At 47.3% G+C, this 27,319-nt stretch overlaps 1 protein-coding gene across 5 annotated transcripts in view; it reads right to left on the bottom strand.

Moving 5' to 3' along the window:
* Nucleotides 1-27,319, bottom strand: part of dapk1 (death-associated protein kinase 1) — a 310,534-nt gene that overhangs the window by 120,743 nt on the left and 162,472 nt on the right. For all 5 annotated transcript variants that reach the window (XM_072516716.1, XM_072516717.1, XM_072516715.1 and 2 more), the window contains exons 13-15: nucleotides 22,721-22,819; nucleotides 22,253-22,351; nucleotides 12,430-12,528 (exon numbers count right to left, since the gene is read on the bottom strand). In XM_072516716.1, coding sequence (XP_072372817.1) covers nucleotides 12,430-12,528; nucleotides 22,253-22,351; nucleotides 22,721-22,819 — 297 coding nt within the window. The remainder of the gene's footprint in view (nucleotides 1-12,429; nucleotides 12,529-22,252; nucleotides 22,352-22,720; nucleotides 22,820-27,319) is intronic.

The following is a 27,319-nucleotide window of genomic DNA, read 5'->3' as shown; positions in this document are numbered from 1 at the left end:
ACACTTGGCTATGCACCGAAAGGTTGGAACCAACAGAGCTCCGGACCAAGAGCTGGAAGGTGGTAATAGGCTAGATAGCTCTTTTGGCAGGCACGAGCATGGGTGGCCTCCTTTTGCACCTTAAATCTATGTTTCTTTCAGCTGTTAAGTACCTTTTGATTAAAAAAACCAAGAGTGCACATTCTAACAATACAGGGCATTAAATTCATTTCCTATAAACAAGTTGTTGACCGCAATTTCCGGGGGGGAGGGGGGGGGGGGGGGAGAAAGGGAGGGTAAAGTTAGTGGGAGTCTGCTAACGAGTAGCATGAATAATTGAAAAGTGGAATACTGCAACTTTGAAATAAAAACAGAAAATGGTGAATATACTCAGCAGGTCAGGCAGCATCGGTGGAGAGAGAAAACGTTAAAGTTTTCAGGTTGATGGTCTTTCATCAGAACTGGGAAAAATTTGACAAGGAATAGGTTTTGAGCAAGGGGTGGGTGGCACAGGGGCAAAAGGAAGGCCTGTAAGGTAAGGTAGAAGACTGTCATCCCCAACATCTGTCCCCTTCCCATTCAAATACAGGAGATGTTACCTCTTATTCCTTTTCAACAAAAATGTATTTTATTACAAACATGTGTCAAAACAGGTTACAGCAAATAAACACCCCGGGAAACATACCAAACCTGTAACTCACTCCCCCTCAGCAGCTCTACCCCATACCTCCTATTCCTAGCCACCCGAGGCTCAATACACACCTTCCAGGTGAAGCAGCGAATTGTGTTCCATGGATGCTGACATACCAGTTGGTCGTTGAAGCTTCGAAAAATCCCTCCAAAAATGGTGGTCAACTTATATACCAAGCATAAAAGTGAACCACCAGATTGGGTGCAGGTGGTCACAATTTTGAATTATCAGCATCCAGTGCAAAGTGTGAGTGTGATTTAAACTCCCACACATCTTCACAACACAGCCTACTTGATGTCTTCGACCCGGTTACAAAGGGACTGGAGGCCGACTAGTAATGTGAGTACAGTGTGCTCTGGCCAAAAAGCAGGAGTGGCAACTAGTACGCCGAGTGTATGTAAAAACATGGTTTTTGAGGTCGGAAATATTGAATCGTCTTCTATGCCACAATTTAGGTATAAAGTGGTCTCCTTCACACTGGGGGGGATCAAACGCAGACTGGGTGACCATTTTGCAGAACACATCTGTTCAGCTACAAGCATGAACCAGTGCCTGTCATTTTAATTCTCAACCTTGCTCCCATGCTGATCTCTCTTTCTTTAGCCTATTGCACTGCTCCAGCAAAGCTCAACGTAAGCTTGAAGAACAGAGCCTCATCTTTCAAATGGGCACTTTACAGCCTTCTGGACTCTGATGGGTTCAACAACTTCAGACTGTAAACTCTGTCCCCTTTTTAATATCCTTTCCTTTGCATATTTTGGTTTTCCTCTTATTATTACTTTCAGTCAGGAGCACACCTGCTTCAGGCATATCTTTCCTTTTGTTTCTTGCACTATCATAAATTATCATAGAATTTACAGTGCAGAAGGAGGCCATTCGGCCCATCGGGTCTGCACCGGCTCTTGGAAAGAGCACCCTACCCAAGGTCAACACCTCCACCCTATCCCCATAACCCAGTAACCCCACCCAACACTAAGGGCAATTTTGGACACTAAGGGCAATTTATCATGGCTAATCCACCTAACCTGCACATCTTTGGACTGTGGGAGGAAACCGGAGCACCCGGAGGAAACCCACGCACAGACGGGGAAGATGTGCAGACTCCGCACAGACAGTGACCCAAGCCGGAATCGAACCTGGGACCCTGGAGCTGTGAAGCAATTGTGCTATCCACAATGCTACCGTGCTGCCATTCCCTTGGCCCTCATGTCTTTCAATTTCTATCTTCAACCCAGTCAGTTTCCTTTTGTCCTTGGCCCACACACCCTCTGCTGAAAACATATTACATCTCGAACTGTTCCCAGTTCTGATGAAAAGTCATCGACTTGAAATATTAATTTTGTTTCTCTCTATATAAATGCTGTCTTACCTGCTGAATATTCCCAAATTCTCTCTTTTTATTTAAGGTACCAAGAATAGGTTTTTAGAAGAAAAGAAAAAAAGGTCATAAAATTCCCAGCCCATGAAGAGATTTGAAAGAATCAGTATTCTGCTCCTTCAGTCCTCAAGTACCGATAACTATACAAATTCTACACATCACTGGATGTACTACCAAACCATAGAGACTGACCAGGAAGTGTTTAAATAGCTGATGTGACTGAGCCAGTCGTTGCAGGACAACAAAATCAACGTCACTGTTTCCAGGCTATGAGAGGCTAAAAATTAATGGTCCTGCTTTAGAGTAATCCCCAATAACCCTGGTTGTAAAATACTTATGGAGACATCAGTTTAAGACTGCGAGACCTGATGTGATGCTTCCACTTTGTGAAAAAGTCTGTCAACAACCCATGTCCAGATATACATGAAGAATGGCCTTTTCTATTAGGTATTAGAGGCTATGAGACCCACAAGCCAGTGCTCCAATAAAGTGTTTCCAACTTCAGGTCAGGTTAAAGAAAAAAATCATTTGGAAAAAAGGAAACTGTAAAGTAAGAGGGATAGAAATTGTTGCTTGTTCAGCATTGCTGAAAAGACATGCACTCATTTGGACACGCAAAAGTATCAAATTTCAAAGAGAACAATATTTATACTGCATGAGAAAAGGATGTGGATTGGTTGACAAGTGGACTCTGATTTGTTGAGGCATTGCCATGGAGAATGCACCAAGAAACAGTTGTCCCCATGCTTTTGTTTCATTGAAGAAGACGCAATGCCTGAACATATTGTGTTTGCCGAGGACAGGGCCCTGCAATAGTATAAATGTAGTTTCTCGCAAATGCAAGTGAGCCACATTGCAAATTTGACAAACAATCTTAAGTTTAAAAAAAATAAATTTTGAGTACTCAACTAATTTTTTCCAATTAAGGGGCAATTTAGCATGTCCAATCCACCTACCCTGCACATCTTTGGGGTTGTGGGGGTGAAACCCATGCAAACACGGGGAGAATGTGCAAACTCCACACGGACAGTGATCCAGAGTCGGATCGAACCTAGGACCTCGGTGCCATGAGGCAGCAGTGCTAACCACTGTGCCACCATGCTAACCCAGGCAATCTTAAATTGGCTGTCTGTGTAATTATTAGTACATGGAATTTACAGTGCAGAAGGAGGCCATTCGGCCCATCGAGTCTGCACCAGCCCCTGAAAGAACACCCTGGGCTGGATTCTCCGCCCCACCACATTTCTGCCCGACCCGCCGGCGGGATTCTCCGTTACGCCGGCCGGTAAATGGGATTTCCCATTGTGGGGCAACCCCACGCCGTCGGGAAATCCCCGGGCGCCAGCAAAATGGAGAATCACGCCGGCGGAGAATTCTGCCCCCTACTTAAGCTCATGCCTCCATCCAATCCCTGTAACCATTTTGGAAATCAAGGCCAGTTTTTTAGCATGGCCAATCCACCTAAACTACACATCTTTGGACTGTGGGAGGAAACAGGAGCAACCAGAGGTAACTCACGCAGACACGGGGAGAACATGCAGACTCCGCACAGACAGTGACCCAAGCTGAGAATCGAACTTGGAACCCTGGCCTGTGAAGCAACAGTGCTAACCACTGTGCTACCGTGCCGCCCGAGTACACTCGGGATTGTTCAACAAGTGCTGTCCAATGCAGAATCACACCTAATGTTGGAAACGAGATTCTGAGTTTTGCGAGCAAAGGCAAACTCAGGATATAGTGTTCAACATTTGATGTGATTCTGCGATTGGGCAGCACTTAGTAAACAATCCTGAGTGTGCTAAGCATTACACTAACAACCAATTTAAGATTATCAGTCAAGCTCGCAAGATGGTTCACTTACGCTTGCTAGAAGCTACTTATATCCATACACTTGGGTCTGTCCTCTGCAAACAGAAAGACCTTATCCAGGTATTGTGCCTTTTTCAATCAAAAATGTGTTAGGGACAACTGCCCTTTGGTGCATTCTCCATGGCAACGTCTTGGCCAGAGCCCACTTGCCAACCAATCAGCACCCTTTTTTCATGCAGTATAAATTGCTGTTCACCATGTTTTGTGTCATCAGCAAACTTGGAAATATTACATTTGGTCCCCACATCCAAATCATTAATATCGATTGTGAATAACTGGGGTGCAAGCACGTATTCTTGCAGTGCTCTACTAGTCACAGCCTGCTAACCAGGGAATGACCCGTTTATTCTTACTCTCTGTTTTCTATCATTTAACCAATCCTCAATTATAAGACCATAAGACATAGGAGCGGAAGTAAGGCCATTTGGCCCATCGAGTCCACTCCACCATTCAATCATGGCTGATTTCAACTCCATTTACCCGCTCTCTCTCCACTGCCCTTAATTCCTCGAGAAATCAAGAATTTATCAACTTCTGTCTTAAAGACACTCAACGCCCCGGCCTCCACCGCCCTCTGTGGCAATGAATTCCACAGACCCACCACTCTCTGGCTGAAGAAATTTCTCCTCATCTCTGTTCTAAAGTGACTCCCTTTTATTCTAGTCTCCCCTGTTAATGGAAACAACTTCCCTACATACACCCTATCTAAGCCATTCATTATGATGTAAGTTTCTATTAGATCTCCCCTCAACCTCCTAAACTCCAATGAATATAATCCCAGGATACTCAGACGTTCATCGTATGTTAGGCCTACCATTCCTGGGATAATCCGTGTGAATCTCTGCTGGACCCGCTCCAGTGCCAGTATGTCTTTCCTGAGGTGTGGGGCCCAAAATTGCTCACAGTATTCTAAATGGGGCCTAACTAATGCTTTATAAAGCTTCAGAAGTACATCCCTGCTTTTATATTCCAAGCCTCTTGAGATAAATGACAACATTGCATTTGCTTTCTTAATTACGGACTCAACCTGCAATTTTACCTTTAGAGAATCCTGGACTAGGACTCCCAAGTCCCTTTGCACTTCAGCATTATGAATTTTGTCACCGTTTAGAAAATAGTCCATGCCTCTATTCTCTTTTCCAAAGTGCAAGACCTCGCACTTGCCCACGTTGAATTTCATCAGCCATTTCTTGGACCACTCTCCTAAACTGTCTAAATCTTTCTGCAGCCTCCCCACCTCCTCAATACTACCTGCCCCTCCACCTATCTTTGTATCATCGGCAAACTTAGCCAGAATGCCCCCAGTCCCGTCATCTAGATCGTTAATATTTAAAGAGAACAGCTGTGGCCCCAACACTGAACCCTGCAGGACACCACTCGTCACCGGTTGCCAGTCCGAAAAAGAACCTTTTATCCCAACTCTCTGCCTTCTGCCTGACAGCCAATCGTTAATCCATGTTAGTACCTTGCCTCGAATACCATGGGCCCTTATTTTACTCAGCAGTCTCCTGTGAGGCACCTTATCAAAGGCCTTTTGGAAGTCAAGATAGATAACATCCATTGGCTCTCCTTTGTCTAACCTTTTTGTTATCTCTTCAAAGAACTCTAACAGGTTTGTCAGGCACGACCTCCCCTTACTAAATCCATGCTGACTTGTTCTAATCCGACCCTGCACTTCCAAGAATTTAGAAATCTCATCCTTAACAATGGATTCTAGAATCTTGCCAACAACCGAGGTTAGGCTAATTGGCTTATAATTTTCCATCTTTTTCCTTGTTCCCTTTTTGAACAGGGGGGTTACAACAGCGATTTTCCAATCCTCTGGGACTTTCCCTGACTCCAGTGACTTTTGAAAGATCATAACTAACGCCTCCACTATTTCTTCAGCTATCTCCTTTAGAACTCTAGGATGTAGCCCATCTGGGCCCGGAGATTTATCAATTTTTAGACCTCTTAGTTTTTCTAGCACTTTCTCCTTTGTGATGGCTACCATATTCAACTCTGCCCCCTGACTCTCCGGAATTGTTGGGATATTACTCATGTCTTCTACTGTGAAGACTGACGCAAAGTACTTATTTAGTTCCTCAGCTATTTCCTTGTCTCCCATCACTAGATTACCAGCGTCATTTTGGAGCGGCCCAATGTCTACTTTTGCCTCCCGTTTGTTTTTAATGTATTTAAAGAAACTTTTACTATCATTCCTAATGTTACTGGCTAGCCTACCTTCATAATTGACCCTCTCTTTCCTTATTTCTCTCTTTGTTATCCTCTGTTTGTTTTTGTAGCCTGCCCAATCTTCTGACTTCCCACTACTCCTTGCCACATTATAGGCTTTCTCTTTTGCAATGCTGGCATATCACTCCCAACCCCATATACTCTTAACTTTGCTTACTAAACACTTGTGAGAGACCTTGGAGAAAGCCTTCTGAAAATCCAAACACACCACATCCACTGGTTCTCCCTTATCAAGCCTGCTAGTAACACCTTTCGACAGGTTTTGTCAATCATGATTTCACAGTCATTAATCCATGTTTCCAATCCTACCATTATTTTCTAGGTGCCCCATTATCAAATCCTTTATTTTTTTTTTTTTTAATATATATTTTATTCAAATTTTTAGGCCAAACAAAACCATAAAGGTTTTTCCTTTTTACAACAATAAAACAATATAAATAAGTGACCGTTTTTTAACAAATAGAGAAATAATATATAAACTAAATGGCAACTGCCATAGCAAAAATAATAACTCTCCCAAATAATAAAATCAAACAATCCAGTATACATAACCAAGTACAAATATCTATACAAAAACACCCCTGAGGACCCACCCGGCTCCCCCCCCCCCACCCCCCTGGGTTGCTGCTGCTGCCTTCCCATTTCCTTTATCGTTCTGCGAGGTAGTTAATGAACGGTTGCCACCGCCTGGTGAACCCCTGAGCCGAACCCCTTAGTACAAACTTTATCCGTTCTAGTTTTATAAACCCTGCCATGTCGTTTATCCAGGTCTCCACGCCCGGAGGTTTGGCTTCCTTCCAGATAAGCAATATCCTTCGCCGGGCTACTAGGGACGCAAAGGCCAAAACATCAGCCTTCCTCGCCTCCTGCACTCCCGGCTCTTCTGCAACCCCAAATATAGCCAACCCCCAGCTTGGCTCGACCCGGACCCCCACCACCTTCGAAAGCACATTCGCCACCCCCACCCAGAACCCCTGCAGTGCCGGGCATGACCAAAACATGTGGGTGTGGTTTGCTGGGCTCCTCGAGCATCTCCCACACCTATCCTCTGCCCCGAAAAATTTACTGAGCCTTGCTCCGGTCATATGCGCCCTGTGCAAAACCTTGAATCTTGAATTGTATCAGGCTAAGCCTGGCGCACGAGGACGAAGAGTTTACCCTGCGTAGGGCATCTGCCCACAGCCCCTCTTCAATCTCTTCCCCCAGCTCTTCTTCCCATTTTCCCTTCAGCTCATCCACCATGATCTCCCCCTAGTTTCTCATTTCCCTGTATATATCCGACACCCTACCATCCCCCACCCATGTCCCCGAGATCACTCTATCCTGAATCTCCTGCGTCGGGAGCTGCGGGAATTCCCTCACCTGTTGCCTCGTAAAAGCCCTCAGTTGCATGTACCGAAATGCATTCCCTTGGGGCAACCCATATTTTTCCGTCAGCGCTCCCAGACTCGCAAACCTCCCGTCTAAGAACAGATCCCTCAGTTGCACAATCCCAGCTCTCTGCCAAGCTCTAAATCCCCCATCTATTCTCCCCGGGACAAACCTATGATTATTTCTTATCGGGGACCGCACCGAGGCTCCCGTCATTCCCCTATGCCGTCTCCACTGCCCCCAAATTTTCAGTGTTGCCTCCACCACTGAACTTGTGGTGTATTTCTTCGGGGAGAACGGCAACGGCGCCGTTGCCAGTGCTTGTAGGCTGGTTCCTTTGCAGGACGCCATCTCCAATCTCTTCCACGCCGCTCCCTCCCCTTCTCCCATCCACTTACACACCATTGAGATATTGGCGGCCCAATAGTACTCACTTCAGCTCGGTAGTGCCAGTCCCCACCCCATCCCTGCTACGCTGCAAAAACCCCCTCCTCACTCTCGGTGTCTTCCCAGCCCACACAAAACTCATAACACTTTTCTCGATTTTCTTGAAAAAAGCCTTCGTGACCATCACCGGGAGGCACTGAAACACAAAAAGGAATCTCGGGAGGTCTACCATTTTGACCGCCTGCACCCTACCCACCAGTGACAGGGGCACCATGTCCCATCTCTTAAAATCCTCCTCCACCTGTTCCACCAATCGTGTTAGATTAAGCCTATGTAAGGTTCCCCAACTCCTGGCTATCTGAATCCCTAAGTACCGGAAATCTCTTGCTACCTTCCTCAGCGGTAGATCATCTATTCCTCTGCTCTGCTCCCCCGAATGCACCACAAACAACTCACTCTTCCCCATATTCAATTTATACCCCGAGAATTCCCCAAACTCCCTGAGTGTCCGCATTATCTCTGGCATCCCCTCCACCGGGTCCGCAACATACAGCAATAAATCATCTGCATACAATGATACCTGGTGTTCTTCTCCTCCCCGAGTACTCCCCTCCACTTCCTGGAGCCCCTCAGTGCTATGGCCAGGGGCTCAATTGCTAATGCATACAGTAACGGAGACAGGGGACACCCCTGCCTCGTCCCTCTATAAAGACGGAAGTAGTCAGACCTCTGCCTGTTCGTGACCACACTTGCCACCGGGGCCCTATATAGCAGTTGTACCCATTCAATAAACCCTTCTCCAAAGCCAAATCTCCTCAACACTTCCCACAGATAATCCCACTCCACTCTGTCGAATGCTTTCTCGGCGTCCATTGCCACCACTATCTCCGCCTCCCCCTCTGGTGGGGGCATCATCATCACCCCTAGCAGCCTCCGTATGTTCGTGTTCAGCTGTCTCCCCTTAACAAACCCAATTTGATTCTCGTGGACCACCCCCGGGACACAATCCTCTATCCTCGTCGCCATCACCTTGGCCAGGAGCTTGGCATCTACATTCTAAAGGGAAATGGGCCTGTAGGACCCACACTGCAGCGGGTCTTTTTCCTTCTTCAAAAGTAGCGATATCGTCGCCTCCGACATAGTCGGGGGCAATTTCCCCCTTTCCCTGGCCTCATTAAAGGTTCTCGTCAAGAGCGGGGCCAGTAGGTCCATATATTTCCTATAAAATTCCACCGGGAACCCATCCGGTCCCGGGGCCTTCCCCGCCTGCATGCTCCCAATCCCCTTTACCACCTTCTCCATCTCAATCTGTGCTCCCAGCCCACCCTCTCCTGCTCCTCCACCTTCGGGAATTCCAGCTGATCTAGGAAACACATCATTCCCTCCTTCCCTTCCGGGGGCTGAGCCTTATATAACCTCTCATAGAATGCCTGGAACACCCCGTTTACTCTCTCCGCTCCCCGTTCCATCTCTCCCTTCTCGTCTCTCACCCCACCTATCTCCCTCGCCGCTCCCCTCTTCCTCAATTGGTAGGCCAGTAGCCGACTCGCCTTCTCTCCTTACTCATACTGTACACCCTGTGCCCTCCTCCACTGTGCCTCTGCCTTACCCGTGGTCAGCAGGTCAAATTCCACATGTAACCTTTGTCTTTCCCTGTACAGTCCCTCCTCCGGTGCCTCTGCATATTGCCTGTCCACCCTCAGAAGTTCTCTCAACAATCGCTCCCTTTCTTTACCCTCTTGCTTCCCTTTATGTGCCCTTATGGATATCAGTTCCCCTCTGACCACTGCCTTCAACGCCTCCCAGACCACTCCCACCTGAACCTCTCCGTTGTCATTAAGCTCCAAGTACCTTTCGATACACCCCCTCACCCTTAGACATACCCCCTCATCCGCCAATAAGCCCATATCCATTCTCCAGAGTGGGTGCTGTTCTTTTTCCTCTCCTACCTCCAGATCTACCCAATGTGGAGCGTGGTCCGAAATGGCTATGGCCGTATACTCCATCCCTGTCACCTTCGGAATCTGTGCCCTTCCCAAGACAAAAAAGTCTATCCGTGAATATACCTTGTGAACATGGGAGAAAAATGAGAACTCCTTACTCCTAGGCCTAATAAATCTCCAGGGGTCTACTCCTCCAATCTGCTCCATGGCCGCTGCCGGCCTCCTCCCGGTCCTGGACCGGTCCAGCCCTGGATCAAGCACCGTATTGAAGTCTCCCCCCATTACCAACTTTCCCGCCTCCGGGTCCGGGATACGCCCCAACAAACGCCTCATAAAGTTTGCATCATCCCAGTTCGGGGCGTATACGTTCACCAGAACCACCGCCTCCCCTTGCAATCTGACACTCACCATCACATATCTACTGCCACTATCCGCCACTATGGTCTTTGCCTCAAACAGTACCCGTTTCCCCACTAGGATAGCCACCCCCCTATTCTTCGCATCTAAACCCGAATGAAACACCTGCCCCACCCATCCTTTACGTAGTCTGGCCTGGTCTATCAGTTTCAAGTGAGTCTCCTGCAACATAACCACATCTGCCTTTAATTTCTTTAGGTGTGCGAGTACCCGTGCTCTTTTAATCAGCCCGTTCAGCCCTCTCACGTTCCACGTGATCAGCCGGGTTGGGGTGCTCTTTACCCCCCCCCCCCCATGTCGACTAGCCATCCCCTTTTTTAACCCAGCTCCTCACCCGGTTCCCACGTACCTGTATATCCCACCGACGGTACCCCCCCGTCTCGACCACCCCGTCCCATAACAGCTCCCCCTTCTCCTTGGCAGCAGCAACCCAGTTAACTCCCCCCCCCCCCCTCTGCTAGATCCCCCTCTAGCGTAGTTGCACCCCCCATGTTGCTCCCAGAAGTCAGCGAACTCTGGCTGACCTCGGCTTCCCCCTTTGCCCTCGGCCCCTCACTGTGCGAGGCCCCCTCCTTCCTGCGTCCCTGTTCCCGCCACAATTATCATAACGCGGGAGCAAAGCCCGCGTTTCCCACTCGGCCCCGCCCCTAATGGCTCATTTCCCTTCTCCTTCCCCTTTCCTTCCCACCGGTGCCCACAGTTCCTCGTGCTCCCCCCTCCCCCCCAACGAGGGGAAGAGAGAAATGTTACAGGGTCGAAGGATTAACAAATTGAAAAAATCATCACCCCTCCTTCCCCTTCCTCGTCCCACATAATCACCCCACCACTTTGTCCCAGGACCTCTTTCTCTCGCCAGACTATTCCAGCTTCTCGTCCACAATGAATGTCCAAGCCTCTTCTGCCGTCTCAAAGTAGTGGTGCTTCCCTTGGTGTGTGACCCACAGCCTCACTGGTTGCAACATTCCAAATTGAACCTTCTTTTTGTGAAGCACCGCCTTAGCCCGATTGAAACTTGCCCTCCTTCTCGCCACCTCCGCACTCCAATCCTGGTACACGCGGATCACCGCGTTCTCCCACCTACAGCTCCGAGTTTTCTTCGCCCATCTGAGGACCGTCTCTCTGTCGTTGTAGTGGAGAAACCTCACCACTATAGCTCGAGGTATTTCTCCAGCCTTTGGTCTTCGCGCCAGAACTCGATAAGCACCCTCCACCTCCAAGGGGCCCGTCGGGGCCTCCGATCCCATTCGCGAGTGAAGCATCGTGCTTACATATGCCCCGACGTCCGCCCCCTCTGCGCCTTCGGGAAGACCCAGGACTCTTAAATTCTTCCTCCTCGAATTATTCTCCAGTGCTTCCAACCTCTCCATACACCTTTTGTGCTGTGCCTCGTGCGTCTCTGTCTTCAACACCAGGCCCTGTATTTCATCTTCGTTTTCAGCAGCCTTTGCCTTCACGACCCGAAGCTCCAGCTCCTGGGTCCTCTGCTCCTCCTTTAGCCCTTCAATCGCCTGTAATATCGGGGCCAACAGCTCCTTCTTCAACTCCTTCTTCAGCTCTTCCACACAGCCCCACAGGAACTCTTGTTGCTCCGGGCCCCATAACAAACGGCCGCCTTCCGACGCCATCTTGCTTCGAGCTTCCCTTCCTTGCCGCTGCTCCAGAGGATCTTCTGCAATCCGGCCGCTATCCTCTCCTTTTTCCATGTGTATCCGGGGGGATTCCCTTCTAGTTTACCGCACAGTAATTCTGGCTATTTAAATTGCCGTTGGGGCTCCTATCAAGAGCCCAAAAGTCCGTTCCTACGGGAGGTGCCGAAACGTGCGACTCAGCTGGTCATTGCCGCACCCGGAGGTCTATCACATCCTTTATAATAGATTCTAGCTTATTCCCTACAATGGATGTCAGGTTAGGGTTAGGTCTGTAATTCCCCTCTCTCCCTCCTTTCTTAAATAGTAGGGTTGCACTTGCTACCTTCCGATCCACAGGAACAATTCCAGAATCTACAGAAGTTTTGTCCTATTCCATATTCACTGCGATCATCAATTACCTGGTTATGTGCAAGTATTAGTACAACAGATGACCCAAAACAAACAATCTGAATTGTTTGAGAACAATATTGAATTTAAATTTCATTTAAATTTCAATTTTATAAGCCTTACCCGGTCTTGAAGGTTTGGGTTAATCCCAACGTTGCAGAGGTACTGTACCACTTCCATATTACCATAGCGGGCAGCCACATGGAGGGCAGTTTCACCAGACTGCAGCAAAATATAAACAAAACTAAGATTTCAAAACATAGTGCACACAAATTGAAATTCACTATAAACTCTGAATAATCTAAAAGATACATTTCACAAGGGCACTTGCAGTCGGGCTTTCAGGGTACAAAGCATTTCAAAACATACCAGTACTTAGCTACTAAACCACTTAAAGCAGAAATAGAATACCTTTGGACAAGTAAAAAAAATCAGTTCAGCAGTTATCCAGCAGCTTTTATTTAATGTAGTTTAAAGTACAGGAGATCAAAATCAGAAAGAATATGAAATTCAAGGGGCGGGTAGAAGCAGGGGAACGCAGAACATTAAGTATCTTGGAGAATGTTTTCTCATAGGAAATTGATCCTTCTGTCGGAGGTGGGTGACTGATTTGTGAAGCCTTGATAAGAAAACCTGAACAAGTGCACGTGTGCATGCAAATGGGTTTGTACAATGTTGGCTGGCATCTGTGGCTGTTGGGATTTTCTATTCCCGCCGGCAGCATAACCCCGCCTGCAGGTTTTGCAGTGCATGGGGTGGCTTCAATAGAACATCGCATTGACAAGCGGCGGGAGTAGAGACTCCAGCCGCAAGCGAACTGCGAGTCGCCGGGAAACCTGGGGGACAGGAGAATCCCACTCCTCATGTACAGTTTTACAGGTTGAATAATTTGGAATTGTTTGAGATTGCAGTCATACCATGGCATATATTTTTATATAATTGCCCACATTTTGAAAATAACTTTGTGTCACTTACTCAACTGACAGGCAGCAGCAAAATCTCCAATTGCTGTACAGGTCATGGGCATTGGGGCCTAAGAATATCAGTGCAGCCTATACCAACATGTTCAACACATCGAGCCAAATTGGTATTTAGTTTTAAATGTCTTCACTTCGTTTGTTTCCACAACGCATCTTGTGTTCAGTGGTTTCTAAACATATTTTTCCCAACTGTTTCTCTGCATTCCTTCATTGAGATAAGCAAAGTACAAAACAGCTAACCGCCTCCTACGAGAGATTCAATTTTCTTGTGAGAAAATTTTTTCCAAGATATAACTGCCACGACAGCGTTCCATTAGATCTCCACTACCATCATAACAAAAGCAGAAAAGCAAAGTGTCAAGCTTTAACAACCCATATTGGGTACAGTGATGTAGCAAACGTGTGACTGAACTTGTAAGCAAGCTCTCACCATCAGATAGAATTTTTTAAAAAAAATCTGGAAATAAAAATCTGGCAACAGTAAAAACAAACAACGGCATCAGATTAGCATATAAATTGTTTCTTTGGAGAGGAAACCATACCATCCTTCCCCAGTCTTGGCCTATATGTTACTACAAATCACAATCAACACTCTGACTTGACAAATTAGAAAAAGCCACAATGCTTCTCGATAGCCTCAGTAATTTTATTTCCTTTCTTTGCCTGTAGTGTCCACCTTTTTGACACTGTTGTCACAAACATGGCCCAATTCAGTAATTTATTTATTTTAATTTTATTTAAAAAGAGTACCCAATTCCTTTTTTCCAATTAAGGAGCAAATTTTAGCGTGGCCAATTCACCTACCCTGCACATCTTTTTGGGTTGTGGGGGTGAGACCCACGCAGACACGGCTGATCAGTAATTTAATCCTGTCGGACTTCCGGGTGCGGCGATGACCAGCTGAGTCGCACGTTTCGGCAGCTCCCGGTGAAACGGACTTTTGGGCTCTTGATAGGAGCCCCAACGGCAATTTCGACGGCTAAAAACACTGTGCGGTAAACCAGAAGGGAATCCCCCCTGGATATGGATGAAAAAAGGAGGAGAAAGTGGCCGGATTGCAGTGGATCCTTTAGAACAGCGGCAAGGAAGGCAAGCAAAAACCAAGATGGCGTCGGGAGGTGGCAGTTTAACATGGGGCCCTGAACAACAAGAGTTCTTGAAATGCTGTGTGGAAGAGCTCAAAAAGGAAATGAAGAAAGAGCTGTTGGCCCCGATACTACAGGCGATCGAAGGGCTAAAGGAGGAACAAAAGACCCAGGAGCGGGAGCTTCGGGTCGTGAAGGCAAAGGCAGCCGAGAATGAGGACGACATACAGGGCCTGGTGGTGAAGACGGAGATGCATGAGGCACATCAGAAATGATGCGTGGAAAGGTTGGAGGCACTGGAGAACAACGCAAGGAGGAACAACTTGAGGATTCTTGGTCTTCCTGAAGGTGCGGAGGGAGCGGACGTCGGGGCATATGTAAGCACGATGCTGCACTCGTTAATGGGAGCGGAGGCCCCGGCGGGTCCGTTGGAGGTGGAGGGAGCATACCGAGTGATGGCGCGAGGACAGAGAGCAGGAGAAATTCCCAGAGCCATAGTGGTGAGATTCCTCCGTTTTAAGGATAGAGAAATGGTCCTTAGATGGGCAAAGAAAACTTGGAGCAGTAAATGGGAGAACGCGGTGATCCGCGTTTATCAAGACTGGAGTGCGGAGGTGGCGAGAAGGAGGACGAGCTTTAATCTTTAATCGCACCTGAAACTGATAGACCAGGTTAGGCTACGCAAAGGATGGGTGGGGCAGGTGTTCGGGGCTAGATGTGAAAAACAGGGGGGTGGCTATATTAGTGGGGAAGCGGGTAATGTTCGAGGCAAAGACTATAGTGGCGGATAACGGGGCAGATACGTGATGGTGAGTGGCAAACTACAGGGGGAGACGGTGGTTTTGGTAAACGTATATGCCCCGAACTGGGATGATGCCAATTTTATGAGGCAGATGCTAGGACGCATTCCGGATCTAGAGATGGGAAAGCTGATAATGGGGGGAGATTTTAATACGGTGTTGGAACCAGGGCTGGATAGGTCGAAGTCCAGGACTGGAAGGAGGCCGGCAGCAGCCAAGGTACTTAAAGATTTTATGGAGCAGATGGGAGGTGTAGACCCGTGGAGATTTAGCAGACCTAGGAGTAAGGAGTTCTCGTTTTTCTCCTATGTCCATAAAGTCTACTCGCGAATAGACTTTTTTGTGCTGGGAAGGGCGTTGATCGCGAAGGTGAGGGGAACGGAGTATACGGCTATAGCCATTTCGGATCACGCTCCACACTGGGTAGACTTGGAGATAGGGGAGGAAACAGGAGGGCGCCCACCCTGGAGAATGGACATGGGACTAATGGCAGATGAGGGGGTGTGTCTAAGGGTGAGGGGGTGCATTGAAAAGTACTTGGAACTCAATGATAATGGGGAGGTCCAGGTGGGAGTGGTCTGGGAGGCGCTGAAGGCGGTGGTTAGAGGGGAGCTGATATCAATAAGGGCACATAAAGGGAAGCAGGAGAGTAAGGAACGGGAGCGGTTGCTGCAAGAACTTTTGAGGGTGGACAGACAATATGCGGAAGCACCGGAGGAGGGACTGTACAGGGAAAGGCAAAGGCTACATGTAGAATTTGACTTGCTGACTACGGGCACTGCAGAGGCACAATGGAGGAAGGCACAGGGTGTACAGTACGAATATGGGGAGAAGGCGAGCAGGTTGCTGGCACACCAATTGAGGAAAAGGGGAGCAGCGAGGGAAATAGGGGGAGTGAGGGATGAGGAAGGAGAGATGGAGCGGGAAGCGGAGAGAGTGAATGGAGTGTTCAAGACATTTTATAAAAAATTATATGAAGCTCAACCCCCAGATGGGAGGGAGAGAATGATGGGCTTCTTGGATCGGCTGGAATTTCCCAAGGTGGAAGAGCAGGAAAGGGTGGGACTGGGAGCACAGATCGAGGTAGAAGAAGTGGTGAAAGGAATTAGGAGCATGCAGGCGGGAAAGGCCCCGGGACCGGATGGATTCCCAGTCGAATTCTATAGAAAATATGTGGACTTGCTCGCCCCGGTACTGACGAGGACCTTTAATGAGGCAAAGGAAAGGGGACAACTGCCCCCGACTATGTCTGAAGCAACGATATCGCTTCTCTTAAAGAAGGAAAAGGACCCGCTACAATGCGGGTCCTATAGACCTATTTCCCTCCTAAATGTAGATGCCAAGATCCTGGCCAAGGTAATGGCAATGAGAATAGAGGAATGTGTCCCGGGGGTGGTCCACGAGGACCAAACTGGGTTTGTGAAGGGGAGACAGCTGAACACGAATATACGGAGGCTGTTAGGGGTAATGATGATGGCCCCACCAGAGGGGGAAACGGAGATAGTAGTGGCGATGGTGCAGCTGTTGTATAGGGCCCCGATGGCGAGCGTGGTCACGAATGGACGGGGATCTGCATATTTTCGGCTCCATAGAGGGACAAGGCAGGGATGCCCTCTGTCCCCATTATTGTTTGCACTGGCGATTGAGCCCCTGGCGATAGCGTTGAGGGGTTCCAAGAAGTGGAGGGGAGTACTTAGAGGAGGAGAAGAACACCGGGTATCTTTGTATGCGGACGATTTGTTACTATATGTGGCAGACCCGGCGGCGGGGATGCCAGAAATAATGCGGATACTTGGGGAGTTTGGGGATTTTTCAGGGTATAAATTGAACATGGGGAAAAGTGAGTTGTTTGTGGTGCATCCAGGGGAGCAGAGTAGAGAAATAGAGGACCTACCGTTGAGGAAGGTAACAAGGGACTTTCGTTACCTGGGGATCCAGATAGCCAAGAATTGGGGCACATTGCATAGGTTAAATTTAACGCGGTTGGTGGATCAAATGGAGGAGGATTTCAAGAGCAGGGAGGGTGCAGGCGGTTAAGATGGTGGTCCTCCCGAGATTCCTCTTTGTGTTTCAGTGCCTCCCGGTGGTGATCACGAAGGCTTTTTAAAAAAGGATTGAAAAGAGCATCATGGGTTTTGTGTGGGTCGGGAAGACCCCCGAGAGTGAGGAAGGGATTCTTACAGCGTAGCAGGGATAGGGGGGGGGCTGGCACTACCGAGCCTAAGTGAGTATTATTGGGCCGCTAATATTTCAATGGTGAGTAAGTGGATGGGAGAGGAGGAGGGAGCGGCGTGGAAGAGATTAGAGAGGGCGTCCTGTAGGGGGACTAGCCTACAGGCTATGGTAACAGCCCCATTGCCGTTCTCACCGAGGAACTACACCACAAGCCCGGTGGTGGTGGCTACACTGAAGATTTGGGGACAGTGGAGACGGCATAGCGGAAAGACTGGAGCCTTGGGGGGGTCCCCGATAAGAAACAACCATAGGTTTGCCCCGGGGAGAATGAATGGGGGATATGGAATGTGGCAAAGAGCAGGAATAACGCAACTGAAAGATCTGTTTGTGGATGGGAAGTTCGCGAGTCTGGGAGCGCTGACCGAGAAATATGGGTTGCCCCAAGGGAATGCATTCAGGTATATGCAACTGAGGGCTTTTGCGAGGCAACAGGTGAGGGAATTCCCGCAGCTCCCGACACAAGAGGTGCAGGACAGAGTGATCTCAAAGACATGGGTGGGGGATGGTAAGGTGTCAGATATATATAGGGAAATGAGGGACGAAGGGGAGACTATGGTAGATGAACTAAAAGGGAAATGGGAAGAAGAGCTGGGGGAGGAGATCGAGGAGGGGCTGTGGGCAGATGCCCTAAGCAGGGTAAACTCGTCGTCCTCGTGTGCCAGGCTAAGCCTGATTCAGTTTAAGGTATTACACAGGGCGCATATGACTGGAGCACGGCTCAGTAAATTTTTTGGGGTGGAGGATAGGTGTGCGAGGTGCTCGAGAAGCCCAGCGAATCATACCCATATGTTTTGGTCATGCCCGGCACTACAGGGGTTTTGGATGGGGGTGACAAAGGTGCTTTCAAAAGTAGTGGGGGTCCGGGTCGAACCAAGCTGGGGGTTGGCTATATTTGGGGTTGCACAAGAGCCGGGAGTGCAGGAGGCGAGAGAGGCCGATGTTTTGGCCTTTGCGTCCCTAGTAGCCCGGCACAGGATATTGCTAATGTGGAAAGAAGCCAAGCCCCCGGGGGTGGAGACCTGGATAAATGACATGGCAGGGTTTATAAAGCTAGAGCAGATTAAGTTCGTTCTAAGGGGGTCGGCTCAAGGGTTCACCAGGCGGTGGCAACCGTTCGTCGAATACCTCGCAGAAAGATAGATGGAATGGAAAAAAGAAGGCAGCAGCAGCAGCAGCCCAGGATCGGGGGTAGGAGGAGGAACCAGAAGGACTCTCAGGGTTGTTAATATATACTGTATAATATGTATAGGTCGTTGCTACAGATAATTATATATTGGACTGTTAAATTATATTTTTGGAGAGTGCTACTTGTGATAAGGCAGTTGCCAATTAGGGTTAGTTTTCATTTTTGTTATTTATTATTTATTCATTTTCTGTTTATAAAATAGGTCATTGTTATTTGTGTTGCTATAATATTGTGTAAAGGATGCACAATGTACTGTGTTGGTTGACCAAAAATTTTCAATAAAATATTTTATTAAAAAAAAGTAATTTAATCCTGTCCCTTCCATTAAACCTCTTCCTCCCACAGGTTTGTTACTAAAGATGTCCCGCCCCATTGCTACAAAACTGATCCCATTCTCAGCTGACTGCACGCTGCCAGCCCACTGCTCTTGCATACACTGTTTGGCTTCCTATCTCCTCTTACCTTCGCCCCAGAATCCTCTTGCTGTCAACCTACTCGGCTTAGTTTAAAGCAGTATTTTAGATGTGCTAATTTGAGGCAACCACAATGATCTGCAGTCAAGTTCTATAAATATAAAATATTTAAATAGCACCAGTGCTTATCTACCTAAAAGACTAAAGCAGAAATAGAATACTTGTGGACAAGACATTGAGGCATTTGGGACCATCAACTTTATAAACAGCAGCATAGATTACAAAAATAAGGGAACCATTCAAAACCTTTACAAAAATCTGGTTAGGCCCCAACAGGAGTAGAGTGGTCAATTCTGGGCATAACCATATTGGAAAGAAAATTCAAGGCTTTAGTGAGGATGTAGAGGATAGCAAGTGGTAGCAGGGATGAAAGACTTTGTGGCAAGTCCAAAGAAACTGGGGTTGTTCTCCTTAGCTTGAGGAGATTTGATAGAAGTGCTCAAAATCATGAATGGTTTTGATAGAGTAAATAACAAGAAACTGCATATAGTGACAGTCGGGGCAGTAACCAGAGGACACAGAGTTATCGTAATTGATAAAAGGACCAGAAGTGACATGAGCAAACATGATAAGCTGGCATGATCTGGAATGCACTGCCTGAAAGGATGGCGAAGGCAAATACAATAAAAACATTCCAAACGGAATTGGATAAATGGGGAAAATTTGCAATGTCATGTGGAAAGAGTAGGGCTGCTGGACTCATTGCAAGTCTCATTTCAACTCCCTCTTAAAAAGTGCCAGCATTGCCCTGATGGGCTGAATGACCTCCTTCGGTGTTGTATTATTCTGATTCCAAGAATGCGGAATCACTTTAACTATCAATTACATCAATATTTGCCTTTTGTCTCCCAACCTGGATAAAAGGAGGAAATGTTCCAGACTCAATGATTATGATAAAGAACATAGAACATACAGTGCAGAAGGAGGCCATTCGGCCCATCGAGTCTACACCGACCCACTTCCACCCTATCCCCGTGACCCAATAACCCCTCCTCACCTTTTTGGACACTAAGGGCAATTTATTGCGGCCAACCCACCTAACCTGCACGTCTTTGGACTGTGGGAGGAAACCAGAGCACCCGGAGGAAACCCACGCAGATACGGGGAGAACGTGCAGACTCCGCACAGACAGTGACCCAGCGGGGAATCGAACCTGGGACCCTGGCGCTGTGAAGGCACAGTGCTATCCACTTATGCTACCGTGCTGCCCATACAATCAGAAGGAAAGAGGAACAAACGTATCTTTATATAACTCCATCAACATAGAATAACATTTCAAGGCATTTAACAAGAACATGTGGAAAATAGCCACCGAGACATAGAAGCAGATATTATTATGGAAGGATAATCAACAGTTTGGTTAAACATGTGGGTTTTAAGGAGAGTCTTAAAGGAGTAGAAAATAGAACGATTATGGAGGAAATTCCAGACAACGTGGGAGCTGGCAGCCGAACATAGTTATCTGCGACATGACGAAGGATGAGGGGATGCACATCAGACTGACTCAGGAACAGAATCAAAGGTTTGTTGAGTTGCAGAAAATGAGCACAATGAGACCATGGAGGAATTTAAAGAGACCCATGCAAAATGGGCCTTGACAAGATGTTGGGAATGTGGGAGCAATGCTGTGCAGCCAGGTGGGGATGATGGGATGGATGAGCGGGACTTGGTGAAAGATAGAACAGAAGGAACAGAGGTTTGGACAAATTGGGGTGGAGGATGAGTGACTTGCAAGAGGAGCACTGGAACGATTGAAGATGGCAAAGTCATGAACGAGGGTTCAGTGGTGGACGGGACTGAGGTGCTAGCATGGATGAGTGATGCTACAGAGAGGAGAGAGGGTGCAAGATAAAAAAATAACTGGGGGTTGAACAGAGTGCTGAGGTTATGAAGAGCCTAACTCATTCTGGAATGGTGGCTGTGGAAGGAGATGTAGTCAATGGCAAAGGAATGGAATTTGTCACAGGGACAAAAATATTGATGGCTTAAATATTTGTTGGCAGAGTTTTACAGTCCTGCCAGTGGGTTTGTAGACAGGAGGGAGCCCCTGTAAAATTCCCCGTCACCTTCCCCAACCTGTTCGCAATTTATGTGGGGCGGGTGAGGCCTAGAGCAGCCTGCGTGCCCTCACCACAAATGAGGCTTTCAAATGGCTAATTATTAGTTACCTAAAGGCAGCTTCCAGTCCAGCCTCAATTTTCAGCCTGACAGGAGTTCAGGAGCAGGAAGGCAGCCCGCTGGTCACCCAAGCTCGGGTTGTGAAGGCCCCGGCTTCTCCATCACGCTTCTCTCCCCACAACTGCCGGGACTCGGGAACTGGCTGTAGTCCCAGTCCTGGCCACAGATGCCACTGGCATTATGGAGACGTCAGAGCTCCTGGCCATTCAGATTGGCCGGCACCACTCTGAGTCTGGACTCCTGGCCGAGTGAGAGATGAAAGTCCTTGGAAGGTTAAATGGCTGTGGGGCTGCTGTAATTCCACTGAACGCTTTGGTGACAAAGTAAGAAACTCTGCCAACCGAAAAAACCTGACCCAGAACTTTAGCTGAAGGGAGTGGAGACTCATCTACAATTGGATTCCAGGCAAGTAGTCTGACAGCACATAGGCAGTGGTGGGGCTACAAAAGACTGGACAAGACGAGCTGTGTGATTGTGTAACTGGATAACAACCCTTTGTTCTTAGATAATCGCCAAGGAACAGACTGTACATTACAGTGGGAGAGCTATGGATAAATTCTTGATAAACGTCCTACAGCGATGGTTTAGAGGTGAGAACACGTGTCATTACTGAAGGTGCTCTGACTACTATCAGAGAGTAAGCGTGGCTAGTAGTCCCATGAAGCTGGACAGGAGGATGATATAGTTGAATATTTTGGTGGTAACGTTATGATAAATATTTACTCACAATTATCTACAAAACATATTGTTACCCTGAGTAATTTTTAAAATCTGGAATTGTAATGGAGATTTCTCTGAAATCACATATTACACCTTTCCTTTAATTCTAAATACTTCAGAAAATTGATTGAATCTACGCAAGACAACAATTTTAGAGCTTCTCACCATCAATTTAATCACAAAAAATATAATTCCATCCAAATATACCCATTTCTAAATAACCTAACTCAAGAGTGCATTTACTTAAATTATGATGCAACATTTGTATTAATTTTGTATTCTTGCTTACCTTATCTTGTATATTCAGTGGACATTCTTTCTGATGCAAGAACTTTAATGTTGCAGTATGGCCATGTCTTGCTGCCCAATAAAGTGCATTTGAGCCAGACTAGAGACAAATGAGATTCATTTTATGAAAAGCCATCTAAAGTATTTGATGCACAAAGGACCATCATAATTTTCAAGTACATTTTTAAAGTGAACTTTATAGGTCTCATTTACAACCATCTGAAGTCAATTAAATAAACATTCATCAGGACATGACTGCATAAATGGCAACTGTTTTTTTTACTTACTTTATTGGAGCTTTCGGAAAATTATATGGATACCAAATGGCCACTTTTATTTTTTATAGCTTGTGACAAAATTATACTTTCCAGTTGCATGACATATATGTATTACATATGGAAATTCAGTGACAAGAAATACAATATTTTCCACTCATGAACATTGTTTTTTGTGAAGTTCCAGTACAAACCTTGTCCTGTACATCAATCTTTGCTCCCTTCTGGATGAGCAAGTTAAGAATCTGGATGTTTCCACAACCAGCTGCAATCATCAGTGGAGGTGTTCCGTGCTGCAGAAAGATTAAACAAATTCAAGAATGTGATGGGAAATGGAAATTCAAGTGTCAATTTTCCTCTTTTATTTAAATTGAATACTTATTGAAGGATGCTCATCTTTCAGCTCAAAGGCCAATTGTGTGATCCATGGCAACCACATCTGCAGTAAGTGTCTGCAGCTCAAGGAGCTTTGGTTCAGAGCTGATGAGCTGAAGTCTGAGCTTCAACACTGATGCATCAGGAAGGGGGAAGGTTATCTGGACATTTTGTTCCAGGAGGCAACCACCTCAGGCTAGGTAGATCAGATATGCTTCATGTCAGGTATAGGAGGGTGTGACTGTGTGAGAGACAGGTATGGGAATCCAGAAGGTAGCAATGGAGGAGCCGCAGCTGTTGCCATTGTTCAACAAGTTCAATGTTTCTAACACCTGTTCTCACCTCTAAACCATCACTCTGGAAGTGTGTCAAGGATTCATCCACAGCTCTCCCACTGTAATGTACAGACTGTCCCTTGCCGATTATCTAAGAACAAGGGGTTATAATCCAGATGTGATCCAGATATACACAATCACCCAGCTATTCTTGTCCACAGTCCTTTGTGGCCCCTTCACGACCTATGTGCTGTCAGCTTATGTGGATGAGAGCAGGGACTGCAGTGAGGCCAAGCAAACTGACCATGGCACCATGGTGAAGGGAGCTATTCAAGTGTTGGGGGTGCAAAGGAATATAGTTGCAGTAGGGGCCAGTATAGTTAGGTGGATAGATACTTTTCTTTGCAGCTAGGAGAGCGAGGCCCAGCTGTGTTGCCTGCCTGATGCCAGGGTTAAGGGCATCTCCTCAGGGTTGGACAGGAACTTGGGAGTGGAAGGATCCAGTTGTCATGGTACACGTGGGCACCGGCGACATAGTTAGGAGTAAGAAACAGCTTCTGCTGAGGAAGTATGACCAGCTATGAACTAAATTTAAAAAAATGAAACACAAAGGCAACAATCTCTGGTTTATGATTTGAGCCCCAAGCAAATTAGAAGAGGGCAAATAAGAGCAAAGAGTTGAATTGGTGTGGGAGAAATGAATTTTGATTCATGGGCCCTGGTATCAATACTGGGAAAAGGGGGATCTGTACCATTGGGACAGCTCCCACCTGAACTGTGCTGCACCCAGTGTACTTGCAAATCATACAACTAGGGCTGTAAACTAAATAGTGGGAGTTGAGAAGAGGGAGGGGGATTCAGGCAAGAGGAAATTTGGATGCCTAAAGAGAGATGACAAAGCAATAATACATGGTAGCGTTGCAGGCAATGATAACCAGAGTGTTCAAACTTACGGCTGCACCAGCACTCTGGTTCTGTCTTTTTACTATTTCTTGTGTGTGTGGTGTGTGGACTGCTTGCCTCTTCCCAACCTACCCGTGAATAAAGTTGGCTTTTGTTACATGCCAGCCCACCCCACAGCCTGTACATGCAGTGGGTGGGCTAAATTAGTCAACAGTGGGACTTCCGCACCTCACTGTATATGCGGTGGGGCAAGCGGACCATGTGTCAGTAAGGGAATATTTAGGAGACACTGATATAAGTATAAGCATTAGGCTGGCTATATAGGAGACAATATGAAGAAATCCAGAGTAAAGATAATTAAATGGGGAGGGCTAAGTTCAATGGGATGAGAACAGATCTGGTCCAGTAAACTGGAATCTAAGATTTACAGGCAAAACTGCAATTGAATAATGGCTGTTTTAAAAAGGTACATTGCCACAAGTGAAAAGGTAGGACAAACAAATCCAGAGCTCACAACATGACTATAGAGATAGGGAGGAAAAAGGAAGCTGAAAAAGGGTGCACATGAGAGATGTCAGGTGGATAATATAATTGAGAACCAGACTGAATATAGAAATTTCAACGAGGAAGTGAACAAGAAATTCAGAGAGCGAGAGGACACCAGCAGCTAACACGTGTGTTTATCAAGAGGATTTTGCCAGTCATAGGTAAAGAGGAGATAGCGGCACAGTGGCACAGTGGTTAGTTAGCACTGCTGCCTCACAGCGCCAGGGATCCGGATTCAAATGCAACCGTGGATGACTGTCTGTGTGGAGTTTGAACGTTCTCCCAGTGTCTGCGTGGGTTTCCTCCCGGTGCTCCAGTTTCCTATCATAGTCCAAAGATGTGCAGGTTAGGTGGATTGGTCACGTTAAATTTCCCCTTAATGTCCAAAGGTTAAGTGGGGTTACGAGGTTACAGGGATAGGATGAGGATGTGGGCCTAGGTAAGGTGCTTTTTTGGAGGGTCGGTGCAGACTCGATGGCCTCCTTCTGCACTGTAAGGATCTATGATGAAATTGCTAAAGAGCTGTTACTACATAGGATAGATGCACTCAAAATTTAATAAATCATCAGGAACAGATGAAATACAATTGAGGATACTGAGGGAAGTATGGGTGGAAATTACAGTGGCACCGGCATAATCTTCCAATGCTCCTTAGATACAGAGATGGTGCCCGAAGACAAGAGTTGCAAACGTTACACATTTGTTCAAACAAGAGTGCAATGTAAGGAAGGCAATAATCACAGGACAGGCGGTTTAACCTCGGTGGTAGGAAAGCTTTTAGTATTGATCATTTGGGATAAAATTAACAGTTACTTGGTCGAATGTGGAGTAATTAAGAAAAGCCAGCACAAATTTGTTCAAGGCAAATAGCATTTAACTAATTTGCTTGAGTTTTTGATGAGGTAACAGAGAGGGTTGATGAGGGTGTTGACTTGCAAAACGCATTTGACTCGGTTATATGACAGGCTTGTCAGCAAGGTTGGCCAATAAAAGGGTTGCAAGATCGGGAAGAGAATAATAATAATAATCTTTATTAGTGCCACAAGTCAGCTTACATTAACACTGCAATGAAGTTACTGTGAAAATCTCCTAGTCGCCACATTCCGTCACCGGTTCGGGTACACAGAGGGAGAATTCAGAATGTCGAAATTACCCAACAATCACGTCTTTCGGGACTTGTGGGAGGAAACCCATGCAGACACGGGGAGAACGTGCAGCGTCCACACAGACAGTGACCCAAGCTGGGAATCGAACCCGGGTCCTTGGCGTTGTGAAGCAACAGTGCTAACTACTCTGCTACCGTGCCGCCCATAAGTGGTGAAAGGTTGCTTTTCAGAGTGGAAGAAGACATACAGTAGGATTCCCCAAATGTTCATGTTAAGGCCACTGCTTTCCTTGATATTGAACTAAATTTAGGGGTACAGGGCACAATTTTTAAACTTGCAGATGGCACAAAATTTGTAAGTATTGAACTGTGATAAATCCCAAGAGGATATAGACAGACTGAAGTTCTGGGCAGACAAATGGTAGATGCAATTTATTGCAAATAAATGTGAAGTGGTTCATTTTTAGGAGAAATGAGGAGGGGCACTATAAACTAAAGGGTACAATTCTAAATGGGGTGCCAGAGAAGGAGGATCTGGGGTGTATGTATACAAATCACTGAAGGAAGCAAGGCAGGTTAGTAAAGCACATGGGATCCTGGGCTTTACAAATAGGGCAGAGAGTGCAAAAGCAAGAAGGTTTATAATGAAACTGTACAAAAACAGTGGTTTGGCCGGAATTGGAATATTGTGACCAATTCTGTGCACCTGGGGCAGGATTCTCCAACGCTCCGCGCCAGAATCACGCCTGGCGCGGGGGCGGAGAATAGCCGTTCATGCCAGAAATCCGGCGCTTCCACGGCACCGGTCGGGGGCCGTTGAAAGCAGCCCCCGTGGCGATTCTCTGCGCTGGACTGCCCGCCGGCATGGTTCACATGTGGTTCCACCCGGCGGGACCTCGGCGCTCTGGCGGCGGGGGGATCCGATTCTGGGGGAGGGGAGCCTCCACAGTGGCCAGGCCTGCGATTGGGGGCTACCGATCGGCGGGCGTGCTCATTCCGGGGGGGTGGCCTATGTTCCTTCGCTCCGGGCCCCTGTAGGGCTACGCCATGTTTTGCGGGGGACGGCGTAAAGACGGCCACCGCACGAACGTGCGGACCTGCAGCCGGCTGCCGCGCGCATGCGCAGGCGTAACTGCAGGGCCCCGCGGCAGCCAGAGCTGCGGCACGCACGCCGGGGCCCTGCTAGCCCCCTTGAAAACGAAGAATCACCCTGAACATTCTAGGGAAAAGTCCGGAGTGATTCTCACCTGTTTTCCGGCAGGCGTGGGGACTTAGTCCCCAGAAGGGAGAATCCTGCCCCACACCTTTGAAGGAATGTGGAGGCTTTGGTGGGGGGGGTACAGAAATTATTCATGAGAATAGTTGCAGGAATGAAGAGCTTCAGTGACGCGGGCCGATTGGAGACACAGGGTTGTACTCCACAGGGGAGATTTGACAAGAGGTGGACAAAATCATGAGGGTTTCGGACAGAGCAGACACTGAGAAACTGTTCCTGCTGGTGGAAGGGTTGAGAACCAGAGGACACAGGTTTAAAAGAAATTAGCAAACGAAGCAGCAACAACATGAGGAAAAAACATTTTACACAGTGA

This window comes from Scyliorhinus torazame, chromosome 9, assembly GCF_047496885.1.
Source record: "Scyliorhinus torazame isolate Kashiwa2021f chromosome 9, sScyTor2.1, whole genome shotgun sequence".
NCBI classification, from domain to species: domain Eukaryota; kingdom Metazoa; phylum Chordata; class Chondrichthyes; order Carcharhiniformes; family Scyliorhinidae; genus Scyliorhinus; species Scyliorhinus torazame.
This window is presented reverse-complemented; position numbering and strand designations above follow the sequence as displayed.